Raw genomic sequence first — 25,546 nt, 5'->3', positions numbered from 1 at the left:
AGTGTTGCAATTGTCCAGCTAAAAATCTAAACCGGGTTAGTTTTACTTGGCCTAGATTTCCACATGATGAATTATTCATATTATTCGTATTCCCAAACGGTTGACCAATCACAACACACTGGTCCAGTCGACCAATCAGAGAACATTGCGCTTTTCAGAAGGAGGGGCTTCACAGAGACAGGAACTCAACAGAGCGTTACTGACAGACTGGGAAGAGAGGAGCTGCAACAATGTCAAATGTGTAAAAAATAAAGTTTTTTTTTTTTTTACATTTAAGTATGAAAACCTATTCTAGTAGACCCTAAAAACAAAATCAAGACTTTGAAAAAAAGGGCATAATATGGCCTCTTTCAAATAAGCATCATAACAGTCATATAGTTGTATTTGAGTGCATATTGGATATGCATAAGAAAATCAATATTTTTATGTTTTTTTTTAAATTTATTATAGATTAAATAATTAGTGGTTATATTGGGTCAAATATTATATAATATTGTAATATATTGGACAACATTTTATATAGTGAGTCAATATTTCAGTATTTCAAATGACCCTTAAATACATTTATTCCTAAATGGTTTCCTGCTCTCAATAATTTTCCCTTTTTTTTTTTTTTTTTTTTTTTTTTTTTACATATTGCCTCCTTAAAGATAAAGAATGTAAGAGTGTTCTGTTGCGAAAGCATCAACACACACATTACAACCCATTAGCTTGAGGGAGCTGTGCATAATAACATAGATCAACCAATAAGGCAAGTCTGATTATCTGAAAAATAATACTTCAGGGAAGGGTAGCAGTTCTGCATCTTAATGCCAAAGATTTTAGGAGTACACTAGTAATAGATCTCAAAGCTAAGAGACATGCGTTTAAAATCCTCCTGGTTTTTTTAGTCCAAGATAAAAACTCAAACTGCCCAACACACAGTCAAGCATTGGAAAAATACATTTATTTACATAAATCAACCCGAAACTATAAATTCAGAAGCCGTATCTGTACAACTCATCCATTTATACAACATACATTTTCTGTATTTGGCATTATGCTTCATCTGTACAACAGGAGACATTATTGTACCATGGAAATTATACAGCACAATTAAATGCTGAAAAGAAGGTGAGAATTTAAAATCATATTTAGGCAACAGAATAACTGTCTTGTAGTTGTTGTAGATAAACACTATTTTTAGCAACTACGTCAACATTAAGCATGTTCTTTCAGTGTAACGTCTATCATCAAGAAGCTCTAATGATGTGCTGTAGCTCTATGGACAAATAATACTCGAACAGCTAATTAGAAGTAAAGCGGAGTTAAAAGGTGCAGTAAGCGATTTCTGGGAAACGCTGTTGAAAGGCGCCACAACACACTTGTAGCCAATCAGCAGTAGGGGGCGTGTCCACTCATGATGGGGGAGGAGAGAGAGTGAGCAAGAGGAAAGACTGTAGAAAGAGAGATGGCTGAGAGACATTACAAAAGAGAAAAGGTCAGAGGAATATCACTGGAAAAAGAAGGGTTATGATCAGGCAAGAGCTTTAGGACCCGCGTTAATATTAGAAAAGCTTTCCAGCGCTGGAGAGACCTAAGTGGGAAGACCTGAAACCGGATGCCAAGGTTGTTGTTTCCGCTCCATATGCGAGTAACATTGGTTTCTCAGAACTGAGATAGGCTGCTGTTGTAATGTTAGCTGTAGTAACAGGACAGTTTTGAGGGTCACTGTCTGTCTGGAGCTGCTGTCGACTAACAACCAACTCTTACTTGTATTTACTGTATGTTTATTTTTTCTTCTTCCTTGTCGTTCGTTCGCCATCTTTGCTTTATTTTTCTCGAAGCACTATTTTGCTTTGCTTCACCTATGATTAAGAGACATCCACTCTTGCATTGCGTGTTCATGCATTGTTGGGGGCGGAGCAATGAAGTGTGTTTGTTTGGGTTGATTACAAATATCAAGTGTTTCTCAGAAATCACTTACTGCACCTTTAATTACACAAGCTTTTTAAAATAAAACACCTGCCTCTCCATTCACACTAGATGATGTTTAATAAATTCACACTTTAGTGTACTGTTGCTCAGTATGCCATTACTGCACTGTATTTATATACTATTTTCTCCCAGATGTGCTTCTTGAATCAGAAGTCATCAAACACAATGATTCAGAAAAAAATTGGCATGTTCACCAAATACATTTGTCCATCTGGACCATGTGACCTTTAAGACACACATATTGTCGTGGTGTAACAAAAAGGCCACTATTACTCTTAAAAGTTCACTGTTCTACCAGAGGCCATTTATCTATTATGAAACAGGTTTATTAACAGCAGTTATGAGGCATCCGGTTACCATAATGTTTTAATAGAGTAATCGATCAAGGACCAAACACTCAGACTGGATTCTTAGTTTCTACAAGGCTCTTAACAGACTAAATCAAATTATCACATGATTTCTGAATTATAAAAGTGACTCCCTGAAACTCAGACATCAACACTACAAAGATGGAAAATAAAGATGATCGGCTGATCAAATTATGTGAAGGCAGGCAAAGACAATGAATTTCACAAAAGCTGTCAGGGTCATATTTCTCCCCCCCAAAATCAGCATAAAAATTTTGTTTCAAAAAGCCTATTGTTAGGATTTTTTGCAGTTTTTTTGATTTGTGAAATATTTCAAATAAAGACATTTGTTAAGCATAATTTTAAGTATATTATACAGTAGTATATGATACATACTAAATCTAATTCATATTGAAACAACAAAAGAATTCTAAGCAAAATATATTTAATTTTTGGGTGAAATGGGTAAATTTCTTTGCGCAGTTTATCTGAGAAGAACCACCACATAATAAAGGTTATTTTATTAGCTCATTATGAACTGCTTTAGATATTTATGTTTGCCTGTAATGTTTAATATTCCATTTGTTAGGCTAATTAGTGGAGGAAGAATCAGCAAAAGTGCTTCACGAGAAACGGCATGTCGTCGTTTGCATGTTAAGGATACTTTAAAGCTTCAGAAAGATGTGGATTCATCCGAACATTTCTAATTCAATATAAAACAATCACTTATTAATATAAAACGTTCTTTCAATATTTATTTTTCCTCAGTCTCTTTCTTAAAAGGTCAAAGCCCATAAAATAAGTAACACAGGACTCTCTGATTATGTCGACTGAAATAAAGCTGAATCACTGTTCAAACTCCAAACAAAAGAGTCACATTCACAGGGAAAAGAAAACCAAATCCAGCGCCTGTAAAAAAAAAAGTCCAGTAGTGTGGCGGCGCGGTAGTGTCTCTTAAAGCTGCGTGAAATCAGAATGCCGGTGGATGGAATCGGTTGATGAGCTCAGGCCTCTTCCAGCTCGGGGAAATTAAGGATCTTGCGATGAGCCTGTCGGAGATACTGCTGCTGCTTGAAATAGACCTTAAACGCCCCTTTAATAGCCACAAACGCAATGCCACCCTGAGAGACAGAGAGATAAAGGTCATCAGTATGAGGGAACATGTGCACATATCATAGACTTAGGGCCAGATTTACTAACAGCTTGCGTCCGTGCAAACCCTCTTTTGGCGTTGAAAAACTACTGTCAGGATTTACTAAAGAGACACAGTGAAAAATTAGCGCTGAAAAGGCGTGGACAGGGTTATTTTTGCGGCTGATCTTATTGCTTATGCATTTGTAGGAGTTTCTAGCCTGACAAGCCAGACCCACATCAAGATGTTGGATCTGGGAACACACCATTGGCACGGCTCAATCCGAGGGGCGGGATCAACGGTTGTCTTTCAAATTCCCTCTGCACGCAATAGGATATCGCTACAACCAACCAGAGCGTTTTCCCACCAGCGGAGCTAGTTGATAGATTAAACTTTTGCCGTATCCGGTCGGCAAAACTCCGAACACATTTTCCTTTTTTAAGAATGACTTCAGTGCCGTTCTTTGCTCTTTTCTCAAAGAAAAGCTTAACTTCAAGTCCTCCAGAGTCGCGGCCAAAGCTGATTCGAAAGACCGCCGTTCGCCAGCAGCAGCCGCCATTCTTTGTTTTCAAGTAGCAGGGAATATACGCAGAACTGTCACAACTCTGCCGTCATTATGTTAAGCCCGCCCACCGACTCTATACACGATGTGATTGGCCTGACTAGAGTTTGGTTTTTCCAGCTCGCAAGCCAACAGAGAGTTGCTAGACGACACTGGCTGCAAAATAAAATGTGCTGCCGCTAGGGTGCGTCTAGATTTCTAGGTTAAGGAGTTTCCCTTTCAGATGCAAAATCTATGGGAGGAGAGTATTTCAATGAATCATGCAAGGTGATTTACTTTTTTTTGCAGGTTTGCGAAGGTTTACGCTAGTCAATTTACTGGTATTTGCAACATTATAAATTGGCAAAAAAAGCATGCTAAACCAGACGCTAACTCGCGCTGCTCTTGGTCGATTGAGTTGGTCATTATGGAAATGATCCGGCTGCTTCTGTGCTCTTTAATTTGTGTGTCGTCAGTAGATCACGCGCAGAACTTTCCACTCCCATCTCCGCTGTTTTTGGAATTGCGCTCTCGTGCTAATCTGCCCTGTTTAGTAAATCTGGCCCATAGTTTTCCACCATATTCCTCGTACCAGAATGGTCCTCTGAAGATTTGAGTTGACGCTGCTGAACATCAGTTTACCCACGATGGTGGCGATGGTGGGGAACACGAGGGCTCCGCACAGGATCCGTGTGGCTGACACGTGATCGGCCAGCGGACTGGCCTCTGCCGGGATCCTGGGCACTGGGCAGCCGATACCTGCGCATCACAAAATCTTGAAGTAAGCAATACAAGTAAACAGGGCCTAAAACTTGCCACACCTGCCAATGCCACAGCTAAAACTACTAACCTAACTATTATAAATTAAAAACATTAATAGGAGACAAGTAACAGTAGTTTTCAGGTGGAGACATAATCAAATGTAAAATGACACCGGATAGGCTTCACTGTATAAATAAACATTGTTTAATCCTTATTGAATTTACAAAAGTTATTCAGTCAAGAGCATTGAGTGATTTTTTTCTTTGTCTTGTTGTTTGACTAACATTGGAAACACAGATAGCAGCAGGAATATTAGGCTGCTGTCACTTTAAGACTAATGCGCTGGTCCAATACTGATACTGATACACATGCGTTGTCTTTATCTACTATTTACGTTCACTTAAGCCATGGCTGACTATGTTTTCTAAGATGCTAGTAAAGGATACCGAGAGGGGCATTTTTTTAATTTTTTTATTGTGGATTTGTCCATTGAAGCACAAGTAGACAAGAAAGAGAACTCAATTCATTATGTGTCTGCACACAAAACTTTCCACACAGGGCCAACTGAGTTCCCTTCTTGTGCTTGAATAAATAAATTGGCAAAGCTCAAACTTTCGAGACGATGCAGCGCTGGCCTGTAAACCGTCTCGAGCCGTTGTTCATGTGTGTTCACGTACATGTTCTCATAACATTGCATTGTTAGAATTCATAAAAAAATATTACAGGCCAACTGGTGATTGACACCGTTTTATATACTCAGATTTTTAGTTGCATTTGGCATTTGCAGTGTTCATTTTAGCCCCTGCAAGGTGATGAACAGAAATATCAGCTGGTTTATTTTTTTCATTGTGTCGTTTTAAAATTATACTGACAGTTTAAACTGGTTTCAAATATTGAATTTTGAATTAATATTGTGTAAAATAAGTGTTAATTTACACTTCATTTGCAATCAATACATTTTGTATTAGTGTTAAAAATTCACTTTTCCAGTAAGACAACAGAATTGTTTATATTTGTTTCTGTTGGTAGAAAGAAATGGCAGAAAAGATGTAGATAGAAATCGTAGGTCATGATAAATTAGGAAATGTCTATAACCTAACACTAAACACTGAATATGTATTTAAAATATTAAACCATATATATTTAAATAATATAATAAATATAATTATTAAATAATCAACATAATAAATTGCATTCAAAAGATAATTAAATACATGTGTGTATGTGAACATTCATAAATAAAGAATGTCCAAAATTATTTAATATATGCACAGATTATATTATTATACTTTTTATTCATATTTTGAATTCTTTTTTTATTTTTGTCATTTTAGTTTTCACTAATTATGTGCTTTGGTCTTTTTTCATTATGATTATTTAGGTTTTATTTATCTTTATTTCAGTTTTAGTTTATTTCCATTATTTACATTTTTTTAATTTGAATAAACTAAAACATTTTTAAATGTTGCTTTAACTAACTGAAATAAGATGTTCATCTAATATTTTTTCTTTTGTTATTTCAATTAACAAACATGTTTTCATAGGTTTAATTAAAAATAACAACCCTAGTCCCCACTGACCTGGAAAGATACTGTTGAGGATCTGAAGCTTATTGGAGTATTTCCTCCAGATGCGGAGCACGTAATCTTCCCAGCGAATCATCTTCCCCAGAATTAGCATAACTGGGATGGTGGGCAGGCCGATCAACAAGAAGAGAGGATCGGCCCGTTCCATCACATCCAGACCTTCCTTGTGACCCACAACCTGAGAGACGAACACAGACAGATTGTTAAGAATCAAATAATGCTAGTGAAATCAGTCGAGCTGTGAGTGACGTCTCACCTGCATGACAGTCACAGCCCCGTATGTGACGGCCGTCCAGTAAATGGATCCCACCATGATTCCAGCAGCAGCAAACGGGCAGGCCTTCGAGATCAACCTGTCTGCCAGATCCAGCACATACACCACCGGCCCTGGACACAACAAAAGTTGCTGCATTTTAAGTACAATCAACTTGGATGTTGAAGTAATTTCAACTTAAATGACATTAAACTGAAATTAGTTGAATCTTGTATAAATGTTTTATTTTTTTAGAAAATTGCTTAACTTATTTTGACGAGTTAAAGCAATGTAAAAACATGTTGTCATAACATATTATTGATCACATTTTTTTTTTTTAAACATGCTCTTCTGGTATGAAATGGGCTTTTTAATGGCTAATGGTGATATCTTGAAATTCGGCGGCCTACACAATACTAACATTACTGATATACACAATGATAATATTTTCCCATGATAACTGAATCAACTTCTATTAACCTAATATTAGCTGAATATCAGTTTATAACTACAGATATACCACCAATCAAAAGTTTATTTTATTTTATTTTTCAGCAAGGATGCATGAAATTGATCAACAGTGACAGTAAAGACATTTACATTGTTACAACCGATTTCTATTTCAAATAAATGCTGCTCTTTTGACCTTTCTATTAATTATATATTCCTATGAAATAATTCTGAAGAAAGCATCAGTTTCCACAAAGATGTTAGTTAAAAATGTTTCTTGAGCAGCAAATCAGCATATTAGAATGATTTCTGAAGGATCATGTGACACTGTAGACTGGAGTAATGATGCTGAAAATTCAGCTTTACCATCACAAGAGTAAATTACTTAAAAAAAAATTAAAATATTATAATAGAAAACAGTTCTTTAATTTTTTGTATAATATTTCAAAATATTAGTGTTTTTAATGTTTTTTTTTATCAAATAAATGCAGTCTTATTGAGCATAAGAGACTTCTTTCAAAAACATTAAAACAAAAACAACCCCAAACTTTTGAAAAGGAATGTACGATTCTATACCCTTATGTAGATATTAAGCAATATATACTGTATTATACACATAATGTCACACAACAAGAGGGAGACTAAATATAAAAAACAGGTTGATATTGAGGTCTGAATCATGTGACTATCACAGCAGGATGGAAGAGAGGGTGATGAATCCAGAAATGAAAGGAGGAGTGACTCTGGTTTCCGTCTCTCCAGCAGGGGGCAGAAGCTGCTATTCTGATGAGAAACAATCAATCACTCGACCTGAGCCTGACTGTGTCATGATCATTCAACCGAAGTTGATAAGAGTGATAATCACTTTATCGTTCGTTCCATGTGTGACCAATGATGATTAAATCCTACATGACTCATGAATTAAGTTTTACAACCACTGCAAAGCACACAAGTCTCAACGACCTATGCTTTATGAAACAGTCCTAAAAAGGAATGAGGAAATACTCAAAAGTGGAAATGAAATCATGCAATATTTACTGACCTACAACCTGCTTTCCTCTCAACCTATAAATACCCTCCACTGCAGGAGATGTCTGGGACGACTCTCTGGAGACTGAAGAGGACATTCATTTCCTCATTTCTCTGCTGAATCATGACTTCATTTTCATTTCCACTTAACATTTATCACACACAGAGCATTTTAATCCTGTGCTGTACATGACACCACAGCTCTACCAACTAAAGAAAGAGTCTAACATGAAACATCTCAAGAATAGTTCAGATTTTACCTACATTTTTTTTAAAGAAAATACATTTATTTTTGCATAGAGAAAATTAAGAGAATGTATTTTTTTTGTATTCTATTATTTTACAAAAATTATGCACATTTTAAAACCATTTTACCTTCAGCAAAGTACTGAATTGCAGTAAAAAAATAATTATATACATACATATATATATATATATATATGTGTGTGTGTGTGTGTGTGTGTGTGTGTGTGTGTGTGTGTGTGTGTGTGTGTGTGTGTGTGTGTGTGTGTGTGTGTAAATCTGTATCATACTAATGATACTATATACATACATACATATATATATATGTAAATCTGTTTCATACTAATGATACTATACACACACATATATATATATATATATATATATGTATATATGTATATAGTATCATTAGTATGAAACAGATTTACATACACACACACACACATATATATATATATATGTGTGTATGTATGTATGTATGTATGTATGTATGTATGTATATGTATGTATATATATATATATATATATATATATATATATATATATATATATATATATATATATATATATATATATATACACACACACACACACACACACACACACACATATATATATGAATCTCAGTGCAATCTTTATCAAACTAAGTGAACTATAATTAAACTTCAAAGAAATATTATTTTATTTTATCTCATTTTGAGGCCTGAGAAAACGTATGGGCTGATTGTCTGCAGTACAAAACCAAAGAACAAACAACATACAAATCTATACAAATTCGTCATCTGACCAAAAAGTTCCTGTAAAGGTTGTGCAAAGTTTCTATGTGTAAATTAGCCTTCAACGCACATTAATTCAGCTCTCAAATGCATAGCAGACACTTTCTGGTGTGTGTGTGTGTGTGTGTGTGTGTGGTGTGTGTTGAGATCACTGACCCCTCTCAAGAAAATGAATATGGAATATTCTGATGACAACGCCGGAATCTGGTTGACTTTCTCTCTGGCACTGCAGCGAGAATCTAATGTCTACTGGCAACAGGAAACATTCAGGCATTTTCTGCTGCCGGCCACAGATTCCGTTATTAAGATCATTAAAACTAAACTCCACTTAGCAGGAATACATCTGCAGTCTATTCTCTCTCGTTTCACACCAGCTGAGCAGCTCTGCCAAAGAACTGCTGTGTGGAACAAGGACTTTCTGTTCCCTTACAAACCATCTCCAATGCCAAGCTGCGTAAAACAACTTCAATGTGATGTCATCTCAAGCTGCACAGGTCTGAAGAACATCTTGAAAGTTAATCAGGAGTATTATATTTGAAAAAGACAGATGTTCTTTCATCATCTTCGTGTCTGCCACTTTGCTCAAAGCAATTGCATAGCACACCATTCAATACCCATCTCTAAAAGACTCAGTTTCAAACCATAGTGACCTACCTAGGGAGCATTTAAAGGCATCATAGAAATAAAATCATGTAAAATATCATACAAAGGCAGATACACAACTGCTAAATTATGCTGCCTTTTAAGATTAAGATCAGAGAACATACTTAGAACATCCTTTTTTTTAGCAGTTGCAAAAAGTCTCAAACCAAATGTAGTACCTACTATACAGCAGTGAATAGACATCATATAGAGAGTAGACCGCTCACTAGGGTTCGAAACAGCCCAACTGTCTTCATCATTGAGTAGAGCAGGACAGATGCATGTATGGAAATGTGACAATAATAAATAAAAAAAATAAAAAAATTACTGTCTAAATAACGGATTCCACGTAGGGAAAAGGAAATAAATTGAAATTTAAATCACTTGGAGGTCTGAAGTAGCCTAGAAATCTAGACGCACCCTAGCGGCAGCACATTTTATTTTGCAGCCAGTGTCGTCTAGCAACTCTCCGTTGACTTTCGAGCTGGAAAAACCAAACTTCTAGTCAGGCCAATCACATTGTGTATAGAGTCGGTGGGCGGGCTTAACATAATGACGGCAGAGTTGTGACGGTTCTGCGTATATTCCCTGCTACTTGAAAACAAAGAATGGCGGCTGCTGCTGGCGAACAGCGGTCTCTCGAATCGGCTTTGGCCGCGACTCTGGAGGACTTGAAGTTAAGCTTTTCTTTGAGAAGAGGGCAAAGAACGGCACTGGAGTCATTCTTTAAAAAGGAAGATGTGTTCGTAGTTTTTCCGACCGGATACGGCAAAAGTTTTATCTATCAACTAGCTCCGCTGGTGGGAAAACGCTCTGGTTGGGGAATTTGAAGAGACAACCGTTGATCCCGCCCCTCGGATTGAGCCCTGCCAATGGTGAGTTGCCAGACCTAACATCTTGATGTAGATCTGGCTTGCCAGGCTAGGTCTGAAAGCTTTATACATGAAATAACTCTATGGGTTCAATGGAGTATTGCATCCACCAAGACATCACGCATCATTATACCCTAAATATAAAATCCAGCAAACTGAGCCCGGAACATGAACACAATGTGTCCCATGGAAGGAATGAGAGTGTTTGTGAAGTATGCACTGCATTGTTATGCAGCCAGGTAATGTGTGGACGCAGTTTCCCGTCAGTCTGATGTGAAAATACGTCCTTGTCTGCGGGCTGCTGAAATCTGACAACTGAATGTGCCTCATCAGGACTTTCATCTTTGTTACCAACAGTACAAGAAGACCTCATGAAAAACATTCCTCATGTCAGAATCTTCCTTCAGTCAAATCAGCACAATCTCTAGTCCAGGGGTGTCCAATCCTGCTCCTGCAGGGCCACTAGTTTCTCAAGTTTGAAAGTTGAACGGGGATGATTGAAGCAATTTCACAGCCGGCCACGGTCACCCTGACAACCGTATCCCAGAATAACCCCATTGCTGTGGAAAGAGACGGAGAGCGAGAGAGGACGACAGACTGGCCCTCAGGAGATGCAGTCTGAGGAAGAGTATTAGCACACCGTGAAGAGAAACTAATGCTGTTATATTCTAACCTGATCAATTACATAAGCGATGAAACACAAGAGGATGAAAAATGACATTTCGTTTCATGAGCAGCGGATTACTGGAATCACAAGCAAAGCCTCATCACCAATATCAAAAGAAGGATTTCTCTGGAATCGGGATTGACCTACTAAGTATAAAAAAACATGTAACTATTCATAACTACTGCAGTGACATTTGATGAAGTTTGATAAAGTCTATGAAAGTGAAAGCATGTCACAAATGTCTAGAATTCAGCTTGTAATATGTGGTATGTAAAAGTGAACTGTGTATTATATTCCCAGCAAAGGCAGGGACGATGTATTGAATATTTTCACTTTCAACTTGGCCATTAAAGGTAGAGTAGGCAATTTCGGAGAAGCTAGCAATAGCGAGCTAGCTTTGAAAGCCTGAGATCCCACCCTCCCTTCAGAGCGCTTCTAGTGTTGACATAGAAAAGCATAAATCCGCAGAACGTCACGGGTTGCCATCTCGTAATTACGCTCGGTGACTGTCTGTCTACTACTCTAGCTTTACTGAACGCACTGATGCCCATGTTGAATACCTATGTGGACAGGCAGGTAGGACATCCTATCAATGCATTCGGACCAAATTCAATGATTGGACGAAAATGTTTTGGTCCTGAGACTTCCTCAAAATATATATGTACTGTACATGTTTTAATATTAAGACCACTTTTATTGTTGATTGCTATCAGGATGTGAAGACAGTTTCAGCCAGTATAACAAAAAGTGTTCATGAAAAAATTGCCTACCCAGCTTTAATTAGCCATTAAACTAGCTTTACAATCCTTCCTTATTTCACAACATGAGTATGAGAGCGTTACAACAGACATTTTAATATGTCTTTAATAATGCCTTAAACCTCAACAAAAATGTTCTTAGGATCTGTTCGCACAGAAAATTATAAGAACAAAAACTATAATGATAATAATGATATTAAACTGCTGCTCTAAAATTTGGGGTCAAAAAGATTTAAAAAAAGAAGAATTTTTTTACTTTTATTCAGCAAGGATGCATTAAATTGATCAAAAGTTAAAAACATTAAAAATGTTACAAAAAAAATATATTTCAAATAAATGCTTTTCTTGTGAATTTTCTATTCATTAAAGAATCCAGATTTTTTTTTATCACAGTTTCCACCAAAATATTAAGCAGCACAACTGATTTCAAAGTTGATAAATAATAATAATAAATGTTTCTTGAGCAACAAATCAGTATATTAGAATGATTTCAGAGGGATCATGTGACTGAAGACTGGAGTAATGATGCTGACAATTCAGCTTTGCATCACAGGAATAAATTACATTTTAAAATATATTCCCCCCCCAAAAAAAGATATGCTAAATTGTAATAATATTTCACAATATTGCTGTTTTACTCTATTTTTGATCAAATAAATGCAGCCTTGGTGGGCATAAGAGATTTCTTTAAAAAAAAAATCAAAAATCATACCGACCTCAAACTTTAGAACGGTAGTGTTAAACATATTTAATCTTTAACATGTTAAAGTGTCACTACATCATTGAACGTAATTGCAAAAACAACAGGTTTCCTGACCATATATTCTCTCTGTATATTAAACACTGATACAAGATCAGATTTTAAAAGCTGACTGACACTTCAGCATTGAAGAGCTGTCATACCAAGCTTAGGGAACACGATGAGGTACTCAGCATTGCACTGTGGGCAGGCGACACGTGCTGTGCTGTTTCCCCTCTGCTTCTCATCAACCCAGCGCTGAAGACACGACTGATGAACCCACTTAGTGGAACCACGACAGCGGCACGGGCGCACCCACTCCGCTGTGCGGTCATCCTCATCTGTGGCAAAACACACCCAGCAACTCCTGTAAAACACACGCAAAAAAACAGAGAGACATCAGCACTTGGCTTGCTATGAGTTCCTACTATGATTCAGGGCAAAGTATAAAAACATAAAGGTGAGGAGAAAGTTTGTCATGTTATTGTGTAAAGTTCAAGGCTCAGCAGACTACAGCTGCAGGAGTTATTTTTATAGTTCAACTCTTTAAAGTATCAAGGGAAAAAAAGAAAACTGCAGAGTAAAATGGGTCAGTGACTAAGCACAAATGAAACCAGATCATGAACATTTCCAAACCAATGTGTTCAAGATAAGTTAGTTTTATTTACTAGGGTTTTATTGAATTTAAATAATATGCCAATAAATTACTCAAATTATCACAATTCCAAATGACCATTTTTTGCAAATAAAGATAATTTAAAAACAATTAAGATCATTTAATTTAATTTTTTGATTATTGCGTCAAATCTCTGATTACACTCTTAGAAGAAAAGATTTATATACAGAAATCAAAGGCTTCTGTCAGGCGCTTCATACACAGGACCTTTTAGGTGTTCCCATCATGGGATAATTTTATGCATTTAGTTTTAATTGATTCAGTTTGCATTCATAAAATTGAATTAAAATAAAAAATGAATGCAAACTGAATCAATTAAAACTAAATGCATAAAACTAAAAATAATATTTTAATTAAATATTATGAAATTAAAATAGCCTGTTAAACATGAAAGCATTATGCATAAGACATTTCTCCTTATATAGAAGAACCTTATTGGCATAAAGCGTTCTTTAAAATTGTGTCAATGATTTCTATATAGAAACCCATTAAACCCTTTTTTCTAAGAGTCAAGACAAAAAGATGCTTTAGAAGACAATATTATTTATTTTAATGTCCAGCATCACGATAATAATGTCGATCCTGTAAATAATCCATGGCAAATCTGTCAGTGTTTCTGCGCTGTCGGAGGAAAGACAGAGACTTTCTCTCAGGTTCCTGCGCCAGATTTTCCGTTCTGTTCGTTTTTCTGAATAAAACATGAGGGATGAAGAGCGGCTCAGGTGACCGGGATCATGAACCTCCTGTAACCATCACAGACCCAAGAAAGCCTAGATTTGTAATTTCATGTACCTCTTCATCTTCTATAAAACATGACCTGATCTCAATTTAACACAGTGTCATTTTTCAGATGTTAAAATCTCAGAAATCTTAGATCTCAGGATCTGGTAACACGTTACAATTAGGTTCCATTTTTTATATAATATGAACAATCCCACAGCATTTATTAATCTTAATTAATGTTAATCTCAACATTTACTAAATTTTTTGATCAATAGTTGCATCTGTTTGTTAATGCATTATTAATGCACTGTGAACTAAAACATTAACAAAGGTTAATAAGTTCTGTAAATACACACTGTTCATTGTTAGTTCACGTTAGTTAGTGCCTTAACTAATGATAGAAAATGAGACCTTATAGTAAAATGTTACCAAAAAATACTTTATTAAATAAAAAAGTATTGGTATTTAAAAAACAAGCAATGGGTGGAAGATGTGTACAATTTTTGTAAATATAATTTTTTTTTGTTTTACAATTCTGTTTCGTACCGGATTACAGAACTAGAAAATAATTTTAGATTGTGTCTAGAATGATTCTGTCCTGAAAGCAACTATAATAGATAGTTGAAAGTCTAGAAGAAAAATAAAGAGTGAGGAAAGGAGAGGAGTTCTCCATGTTTCTTAAGAATCTACTTCTCCTGTTCCTGTAACTCAGCCTCCATCATGACAAACATCAGAAACACAATCATCCGCGTGAAACGCGAGACATCTGGCCGTCGCCCCTCACTCACACTGTGTTCATTAAGGTGTACCGTCAAGGTCAGACAACCAGATTATCAGCTAATAAACCAGAAACAAATTGTGCTGTGAGACAGAATCTGATTTAAGCTTGTTTGCCTTCACTCGGCGAGGGTAAAGTTTCAAACTACAGCTTATATTATCCACAGTAAAATACATACAAGACATATGATAACATGATGAGATTTCTGTCTGTTTTGAGAAAGAAAAATGATTCACAGATAACATCATAATTCTTTCATTAACGAGTGTGCTTTAAACCCACAAATAAATCAAATTAAATCACTAATAACATTTTAAAATATACAAAATATAATGAATAATTTAAATAAATTATGCATAAATATTTAAATATATTACACAAATAAATAATAAACTAAATATTAATATATTTTTTAAATACTTAAATTATACAAATAAATAACAAACTACTAATACATTTTTCATTAGAGAGGACAGGGTTTAACAATACAGATTACATTTTTTCTTGTCTTAGTTGTAAGTTAATGATACTTTGAATCAAATAAAATAGAATTGAATCATGGAGTTGTTAAAAGATTCCCAGCTCTAATAAAAAAAAAAAAATTAAATATACCAAAAATAAACTATTTAAATAAACTATATAACTATACAAATAAAATAATATATCTACTACAGAATAACTAAATAAATATATATTTTTTTATATTTAAATGAAAAACTACTACAAATAAAAAATTATAAATACATTTCTCCTACTCATTTTTAAAAGAGGATCATCTTACCTAACAATACAGGTTCTGTAGTTAATTATTTTTTTCTTACTTATAAGTTCATGATTCCCTGAATCAAAATCAACTAGAATTTAATCATGAGTCGTTAAAAGTCGTTCCAAGCTCCAATATTTTGTGGCCATGCACTATAGATCATAAACCCTGTTCTTCAGGATTGCTGACTTATGTTCAGATCAACCGATTTTTACTATGATAACATGAACATGCATTAATTATAGCACCTTATCTCCACATGTGCAAACATAACCTGAGAGTAATAAGGCTAATAAAACTTTGACTTTGTTCACAGCTGTAACTGAAGACATATGATGGAATTACTTTTCAGCACTGTTTGCGATTATGTTTATGATGGTTAAAATATCTCCAATATATACCGGACCATTTACTGTTAAATCATGTGAATATTCCCAGAAAGCAGGATTCTCGACCTCTAGATTGTCATTACTACTTCAGTTCTTCCAGAATATAGCTCTCTAATGTCTATAAGATACCATGAGGAGGGCAGAAAGTCGATACCACTCACCTTTCTTTACATGTTAAGAGCCCGGTTACATGACACAGAAACACAATCTATACAACAGCGAGGGGGGTCTCTGCAACCGATAACCCTAATAATAGCTTAAATATCCTGAACTCTAGAGCCCTAACACTGGCTACTATTTCACACAGGATGAGTTTAAACTAAAGTGGCTAATTTTGCTACCGTTGACTGATGTTGCTTTAAAAAGTTTAGATTTGCTTTATTTGGATTTTGGCCAGATAATGTGGAAGCAGTTTGTGGGAAAACTAAGGGCCAGATTTACTAACAGCGCAAACCCTCTTTTGGTGTTAAAAAAAAGACAACTTTTTGCGGCTGATCTTATTGCTCATGCGTTTGTAGGAGTTTCCCTTTCAGACGCAAAATGTATGAGAGGAGAGTATTTAAATGAATCACGCAAGGTGATTTACTAAGGTTTGCGCTCGTCAATTTACTGGCGTTTGCTCCATTATTTACCGCCCAAAAAAAGCACGTTTTAAACCAGACGCTAACTCGCGCTGCTCTTGGTAGATCGTGTTGGTCATTATGGAAAATTATCCTGTGTTCTTTACTTTGTGTGTCGTCAATAGACTTTCCACTCCCATCTGCGCTGTTTTTGGAATTGCGCTCTCATGCTAATCTGCCCTGTTTAGTAAATCTGGCCCTAAATGTATTAAACACTGAACAAACTCTCCAATAACCCCCCAAACCATAAAGCCCTCATTATGCTTCTGCGTCAACTCCACGGCGTAGCTACGCCGTCACTCCAACGGCGTCGTGACCGTTTTATGGTTCTGCGTCGGGTTGCGTTGCATCGCGGTGCATTTCACCGCCAGAACGCTAGGGGGGTGGTGTGGTTCGCGAATCTCTTTCCTAGTTTGTTTTGGTTCCATGCGCCGGTTCCGCTTTTTCATTTCCGACAATGGCGAGCGAAAGAGAGAGAGTGTTGTTGCAGCTGGAGCTAATCAACAAATGATTTTATTGCAAATGTTTAATCGTAGAAGAAAAAGACGTCAGCGAAGGTGGTCTGTACGACCAGTGCACGAAGACAGGGGAAGGATTGGCGAATTTGTTACGGTTGTTCGACCGCTGAGGGACTTGGACGAAGAAATGCACTTTAAGTATTTTCGGATGTCGAAAGGTCGATTTGACGATCTTGTTCATCGTTTAAAGCCGTTAATACAGCATCAGACTACACACAGTATGCCTATTGACCTCGCTCAGAGACTGGCAGTGACTTTAAAGATTTTATCTTCGGGTGCAAAGATCACCGGGTTGGGCTACAAAATGGGTTCGACCACGGTGCCATGGCAGGATAATGTAGTGTCCCGTGGCAGACTTGGTTAATTACTTGATATCCATGATGTACCCGTGAACATTGTATTGTAAATAAACAACAAACATTGATTTGATTGATTGAAGTTTATTTCTAGCAACAACAAAAAAAGAAAAGAATATATATAAATATATACATATACACTACCGGTCAAAAGTTTTAGATCGGTAAGATTTTTAATGTTTTTAAAAGAAGTCTCTTCTGCTCACCAAGGCTGTGTTTAGTATATAAAAAACAATAAAACAAAACATATTTTATGACAATTTAAAATGACTGTTTTCTATTTTAATATATTTTACTCCGGAAATGATGTATAATCTGACCAATCACAGCCCCTGCGGTCTGCGTCACCGCGACGCGTAGTTACAATTTTTTGGAGGTGCACGTCAAGCTACGGCGGAGGGGTCGCGTCGAGGTTCGCGTCGACGCAGAGGGGTCCGCGGGGGTACGCCGTCGATTCGACGCAGAAGCATAAAACAGGCTTAAGTATGAGCAATAGCATCAAAAAGAAGGCCAACGGTGTTACAAACACAAACTCTCCTGCATGTTCTCATTGCTACACAGATCAGACTGTATTTAAAGAGGCATTAAAACCTCGGCACAATGCCTTTATTCATCGGCCCTGGTCACGTGACTGTGGGAACCTGAAAAACCTTTCAGCCAACAGCCAGCAAGAGAAACTTCCATCACCAGGGAACCGACAAAGAGCCGAGCATCACAGGAGTCTCAGAGATTCAAGCCGTTTCTACCACGTATAGCCTAAGGCTGCCACGATTATGACATTTTATCTGTCATATAAATAACTGCGTTTATCCAACTGCATTTTTATTCATAACATATCAGTTAAATACATTTAAATGTAAAAAAAAAAAATTACACTGAACATCTGATTTCCGTTTTTTGCCCATTTTTTTTTTAAATTTAGTGTTTTGTTTTGTTTCTCATATTTAAAATATTTTAAAATATAAAATGTTTTCTTCATATTTTGGTGATTTAAGCAAGCTTTTAGGGTCATTAAAAACAAATATACCCTCACTTTTGGCCACTACTCTCTCTCTCTCTCTCTGTGTGTGTGTGTGTGTGTGTGTGTGTGTGTGTGTGTGTGTGTGTGTGTGTGTGTGTGTGTGTGTGTGTGTGTGTGTGTGTGTGTGTGTGTGTGTGTGTGTGTGTGTGTGTGTGTGTGTGTGTGTGTGTGTGTGTGTGTGTGTGTGTGTGTGTGTGTGTGTGTGTGTGTGTGTGTGTGTGTGTGTCCCATTATTCAAGTCCAACATTTTTAAACAGAATTATTATGTGATAGATTGTGACTCGTTCACAGTTGGTTTCACTAGTTGAGCACTATAGCTACATTAGAGTTCATGTAACTTCAGTCACTGTTTTCCAGTAACGTCAGTCATCTTGAACTTGTGGTCTATATTTGTACTGGGAGAGGGGGGGGCAGATACGACCTACTGCTGATCCACAAACACACACACTCTCTCCCCTGTGGTCAAAGTCACAAGACCCATCCACGAGATCACGTTTCACCAGCAAACGTATAAAGCCAGGAGAAACATGAATTCATACACCACACAGAGTTACCAGCACACTTAAAACTACATTTACGTTTGACATGTTTAAAATACAATAAAAAAGAAATCCTGACAGCAATTTCCTCTTAAAAATGGGACTATTCCAGGAGTAATACTGCAAAAGTCCCAGTGCAAAGCAAGAAACACAATTAAACCTTTCATGAGCCAAATATATCAAAATCACCATGAAATCAAGATAGAAAATTCTTATTTTTTATGGAATATCGAAGTATTTAATTCATTTATCTGTGCACATCATTACTTTGTTAAATTGACGTGTCCTCATAATCTTAAATCAAATTAACTTTCCCTCCCTCTTGCAACGACATCAGATTGACCAATAGCAAACCACAATGATCCAACAACCCATCCAGTCAATTCCCCATGGAAAAAATCATGTCCTGCCCTACATTTTATTTTCTTGTTTGAGAAGCCGTTTCATTCAGATACGTCAAGGGAAGAAAGACTCAACTTCTGTTTCATGCCCACTTTAAAATCCTGTAAATGTTGACTCCCAGAAAATGCAGAAAGCCAGCCGTTCACATTTTTGTTTGCTGTTTTTCATGCTTAGGGTTGAGGATTTTAACAGACCACTAACACTAACTACTATTCTTTAGCACTTGATACTTGTTGTTCAAGTAAATGAAACATGTCATGCACTCATTTTTTTAATCAATATATTGTATTACCTACATGTGAAGTGACCATTAACCAACTTCAGAAAACCGTGAACATGAGAATGTGTAGTTAAATTAACTTAAAATCTCAGGGGCACTGACAAAAACTTTTGGGAAACATCCCTGCACTATGAATGTGCAAGTAACTTTTTTGAACAATCACTAAAATAAATGAAAAGGTACGTGAAAAATGTATTTGCTTTATTTACAAATAAAACAAGTTTTAAATAAAAAAATTTAACAACATGAATTTATGAAAATGCAAGATAAAAAAATTAAATAAAAATAGTAATCAAGTATAAATTCAACTGGAACTTACACTGAAATTACTTTGAAAAAAAGTATAACGCACCCTGTCATGGTATATTTAGGGGCCGTTTACACTACACCATTTTCAGCTAAAAAAAATAATAAAAAAAATTGCCCATTCATCTATACAACAATGGAGTTTTGGGAGTCTGAAAACGGATTTCAAGAAATGATAAAGCTATTGTCTCTGTTTAAACAACAAAAACGTGAAACAGAAACGTGAAAACAGTGACGTCATGCGCATGCGTATTAGGTGTTCGGTCTATAAGCGTGTCGTTTTTTTTTTTTTACAAAGTGACGTCGCCAACTACTGGCCTGGCAGCAGAATACAGCGTTTTTAGTCGTTTTTGCAGATCAGTGTGAACGGGATCATTTTAACAACGTTGGGAAACGCGATACGTTTTTGTGACACGCTCCACTAACTTCACAGAAGACGGCAGAAAGCGGCATCATGTTTGTTTTCTTCACTTTCTATATGACCATAAATGACAGTATTTGAAGTTGTTTCCGCTGTTATAACAAGGGGGGTACTGGGCAGACGACATCATCCAGATGTGCCAATCGCCGGAGCTAGGCAGAAATAGACTACAGGAGTTTTATTTTTCATTATTCTATTTATTTTGTACATTTATAACACAAGAGATACTTCTCAGTTTTGTAGCTGATTGTGATCAAGTAACTTTAAATTTTTTTTTTAAATCAGCCCTACAAAAGAAATATGACCTATGCAAGAGTGCATTGTGTTCACTGCTTAGTGCTGAATACACTAAAGGAGGCTGTACACTACCTCAGGGAGGACAGGGAGGAACCGTGACTTCTGTGTACCAATACATCTCTAGTACACACCATGCAAAACCACATTTCATTCAAACAGAACATAACACCGAAAAGGTCCAAAAGATGATGGATTATTTCATGACTTTTGAAAAAACAGCCTGTTTTATCCATGATGATGTGGAAGCACATCAAAGCTGTGCCGGGAAAAACAATAAGGCAGAGAAAGTGAGGTTTAAAAACAGCCAAAATAAATGGAGCCAGCTTTCTGAATACCGACGAGAACAAAAGAGGGTGATAGAGTGTCTGCCACGTAAAGGTCAGACAGGATTTAAGCATGACCCCGTCTTTTCAACCGGTGAAGAGCTGCATTGCAGAGAGAGCAGCTGCGGGTGGCAGGCCTTGATAAGGCCGTGTGTGTGTGTGTGTGTGTGAATCTGATAGAGCTTCATGCTGCTGAACGGCTATCTGCTTCACACAGACCTGTGAAGGTTGTTGCCTCAGTGACGGACATTAGAGAAGGATGCAGGATCCATTTGAGAGAGATGAGAGCTTTCACCATGACAACTGACACAGATATGCCTAATGTACCAATAATCCACTTAAACTTTACTAACACAAGTCCAGTACTTTCCTCTAAATATACTTTTCCTTGAAATGTAAACAGAAGTATGAGGAGACAACATTTCCACATCTGCATATGTACACCACTGTTCAAAGGTTTGGGGTTGCTAATGGCGCTTTTCCACTGTATGGTACGGTACGGTTCGGTTCGGTACGGCACGCTTTGGCGCTTTTCCACTGCATGGTACGGTACGGCTCGGTTCAGTACGGCTCACTTATGACGCATTTCCACTGCATGGTACGGTACGGTACGGCTCGCTTCGGCTCGCTTTAAATGGTACCACCTCTGTTGAGGTTCCAAGCGTACCGTACCGATACTAAAATGTGACGTGCAAACACTGCAGATCACTGATTGGTCAGACAGAATCATCACTACCAGCGTCATTGTATTTACGACACGAGACACTAAACCCGCTAGATTTAAATAGCCAGTAGACAACAGCCAACGCTGTAGCGCCTGTTTTAAAAGTATTTGCTAAAAAAAAAAAAAAAAAAGAGTATAAACTTACAAAAAAGAAATGAATCGTGGTCAGTGGACGTGGTGCAGACGTTCCTCTCGTTGGTTGCCGAGGAGTGGATGGGGAAACACGGAATGAAAAATTCGTATTTAATATGATGATGTCATGGCAGTAGAGACGGCAACTATAACGGTCAGTCACACCCACTTTGAAGCGTACTAACTGCAGTGGAAAAGCAACCGAGCTAAAGCGAACCGAACCGTGCCGTACCGAGCCGAGTCGTACCACGCAGTGGAAAAGCGAAGCGAGCCGAACCGTTCCGTGCCGAGTCGAACCGTACCGAGCCGAACCGAGCCGTACCATGCAGTGGAAAAGCGCCATAAGATTTGCTAAGATTTTTTTATGTTTTTGTAAGAAGTGGTGCATTTATTTGATCCAGTAAAAAAAAAAAAAAAAATTGTGAATAATTATTGCAATTTAAAATAACTGTTTTAAATTTGAATATATTTCAAAATGTAATTTGCTCCTCTGATTGCAAAGCTGAATTTTCAGCATCATAGTCCAGTCTTCAGTGTCACATGATCCTTCAGAAATCATTCTAATATGCGGATTTTCTGCTCAGGAAACATTTCTTATTTTGAATCGATGTCGAAAACAGTTGTGCTGATCAATGTTTTTGTAGATGTGATGTATGTTTTCTTTGATGAACAGAAGTTCAAACGAACAGCATTTATTTGAATTAGAAATCTTTTGTAACATTTTAAATGTCATTACTGACACTTGTGATCAATTTAATATGGAGGCTAGTTTCCGCTACGTAATAAACAAATACATAAAAAAGGAAATTGTTTACATCTCGCAATTCAGACTTATAACTCGCAATCGCAAATGTCACAATTCTGAGGGGAAAAAAGTAAAAAATGCCAGAATTGTGAGTTTATATCTAGCAATTCTGACTTTCTTCTCAGAATTAAGAAAAGAAAGAAACCAGAATGGCAAGATAAAAAGTCAAAATTACCTTTTCATTATTTTTATTCCATGGCGGAAACAAGCTTCCATAATTTAATGCATACTTGTTGAATAAAAGTATCAATTTCTTAAAATAAAAAAAACTACCGACCCCAAACTTTTGAATGGTAGTGCATGCATACTAACATATAAAAGATTCTAGCATCTTGCTGTCGAGTGGAAGGACAGATTTGCTAGAGTGTGTGTCACATCATTTTCTAGTTCATTTTGCAAGCGCTGGCCCTCAGGCAAACAGGACAGTCTCAGTGGAAAAACATGGACAAGGTCAGGACACCGAACAGCTCGACTCCACGCAGTGACCCAATGCATAATTACTGAAATGAGAACTTGTCCACGTCATTTACCAAAAAATGCTCTATATTTAGAAAATCTGCAGTTATAGGGAATATACAATATTTATGACCCATGAGGGTCAATCTGTAAAAACTGACCACAACAACAGTGTCATTATAAACTTCTCCAGGACACACTGCCCTCCTAGCTGGGTTCATTAAAAGTAAAATCTCATAATACTCAAGAATCAAAACCACACAAGTCATGTGACAAAAAGCTTCTTTGAGCTTTTCCAAAACCATCCATTGACTTGCTCAGGTGTGCAAGTCAGATCAAACGGGCAATCATGCCTCTTATGACTTTTTTATGACTGTTTTACTATTAATATTCTGGGGTCAATACAAGTTAAGCTGTGTTTGTTGATTAACTCAGAAAATAAACCCCAATCATACCACAGATCGTAAAAAACATAGAACAATGGTAATGTAATGAGCATATTATTAAGTATATTAAGTCAAAATGTGTTGACATAACACTACTTTTTTTCATCTGTAAACCCAGTAACAATTGCAATCACATGACACATACAAAGATAACAAAAATGCTAAGCCAAGATTTCCATCTATGCATAACCAGAAGTAATCCCACCGCTTAAAAAGAGAATTTAATCAACTTAACAGCTCAAATAACATACATTTGTATGCAAGAAGTAATATAAGCACTTTGTATAGCCTACTTTATAATATGACATTACAAAATGTATTTATGCCACATTCAACTTACTGCTCACATAACTTACTCTTATATAAAAGCCATGCTAAGCTTAGTATCTACACATAGCTCAAGACCACATTAATAATAACAAAATTATTATTACTTTTTTTTTATTATTGTCAATTATGTCAAATATTATTTTGTCCATAATAAAAAACATTTTAATAACTATTGTCAATAATGATATTATCATGTACGTATGTTATTGTTGCTGTAGTATAATAAGTGACTCTGGATCACAAAACCAGTCACAAGTCGCATGATTATATTTGTGGAAATAGCCAACAATACATTGTAAGGGTGAAAATGATCGATTTTTCTTTTCTGCCAAAAATCATTAGGATATTAAGTAAAGATCATGTTCCATGAAGATATTTTGTAAATTATAAATATCTAAAACATTTATTTTTGTGAGTGAATGCAGCACAATCGTTAACATAATGGACAACTTTAAAGGAGATTTTCTCAATGTTTTGATTTTTTTGCACCCTCAGATTTTCAGATAGTTGTATCTCGGCCAAATATTGTCCTATAACAAACCATACATATATAGAAATCTTATTTATTCAGATTCCATATGATGTATAAATCTCAATTTAAGAAAATGTACCCATGTGACTGGTTTTGTGGTCCACGGTCACATATAGTTAGCCTACTATAATTGTGTCAAAATCTCAAAATTCGAAAGAATATAAAAATCAGTTCTACATATCGTTTTCAAATATGCAATCGGTTGTAAAAAAATAAACAGATTGATATTTAGAGCAGGGATTGGTAAACACTTAAGGATATACAAGTAGGCTAAAGAAACAAAGGAGTAAGACTGAATCAAAACAAAATTAAAAGGCCAATTCAAGGTCACGCCCCCTCGCTAAAGACGTCACATCGTGTAAATAACAGACATCTCTATTTAAGAGCATTTTAACGCTCTAAACCGGTAAGCAATCACTCAGTAGCTACTATATATTGTTCTTTAAGAATATTTATAACTATATAAAAGCATATATATAAGTATATATAGTGACTGGCTGCTTATGTAGCTGACATTAGCCGTTTGTTTACATTATATTTCTTCCACTCACCTGTCCACAATCTGCTGCATCACAACCGCTCCCTCGTCTGCCATATTTACATGAGTCCACACACTTGATTACTGACTGAAAACTAAACTATGATAATAGTTTAATAGTTAAATAATAGAGATTTAATCGTTAGGCCGCAGTGAATCGTAACGCCGTGTTAAACACGCATATGAACACCTTACTGACATCAAGCAACAGCTGGAATCCGATTATAAACCATTTAAATTAATTATTACAAACTGATCTGTTAATGAATATTCATAGATGTCTGTATTTCCAGAAACACGCAGTGACTCCATTGACTGCGCGTGAGAAAACGCGAGCGGACGCAACACCGCGCATGTGCGAGCGTTAACTTCACTCTCGCGAGGCTACAGATGCACT

General features: G+C 36.4%; 1 protein-coding gene across 1 annotated transcript; it reads right to left on the bottom strand.

The window, feature by feature from the left end:
* Nucleotides 1-924: 924 nt before the first annotated feature.
* Nucleotides 925-25,516, bottom strand: marchf5 (membrane-associated ring finger (C3HC4) 5). The gene is made up of 6 exons (XM_082153487.1): nt 25,163-25,516; nt 12,939-13,141; nt 6,602-6,732; nt 6,340-6,523; nt 4,590-4,756; nt 925-3,445 (listed from the first exon to the last, which is right to left on the bottom strand). Exons 1-6 carry the CDS (start codon nt 25,204-25,206, stop codon nt 3,329-3,331), a joined length of 846 nt encoding a protein of 281 aa, XP_082009613.1. The 5' UTR covers nt 25,207-25,516; the 3' UTR covers nt 925-3,328.
* Between the last annotated feature and the right edge of the window lie 30 nt (nt 25,517-25,546).

This window comes from Leuciscus leuciscus, assembly GCF_965113295.1.
Source record: "Leuciscus leuciscus genome assembly, chromosome: 22".
NCBI classification, from domain to species: Eukaryota; Metazoa; Chordata; class Actinopteri; order Cypriniformes; family Leuciscidae; genus Leuciscus; species Leuciscus leuciscus.
This window is presented reverse-complemented; position numbering and strand designations above follow the sequence as displayed.

Coding starts and splice junctions, on each gene's coding strand:
- marchf5 (XM_082153487.1), bottom strand. CDS start 25,206: ATGGCAGACGAGGGAGCGGTTGTGATGCAGCAGATTGTGGACAG. Junction 6,524..6,601: donor GGGCTGTGACTGTCATGCAG/GTGAGACGTCAC, acceptor TTCGTCTCTCAG/GTTGTGGGTCACAAGGAAGG. Junction 4,757..6,339: donor CCTCAACAGTATCTTTCCAG/GTCAGTGGGGAC, acceptor TGTGATGCGCAG/GTATCGGCTGCCCAGTGCCC.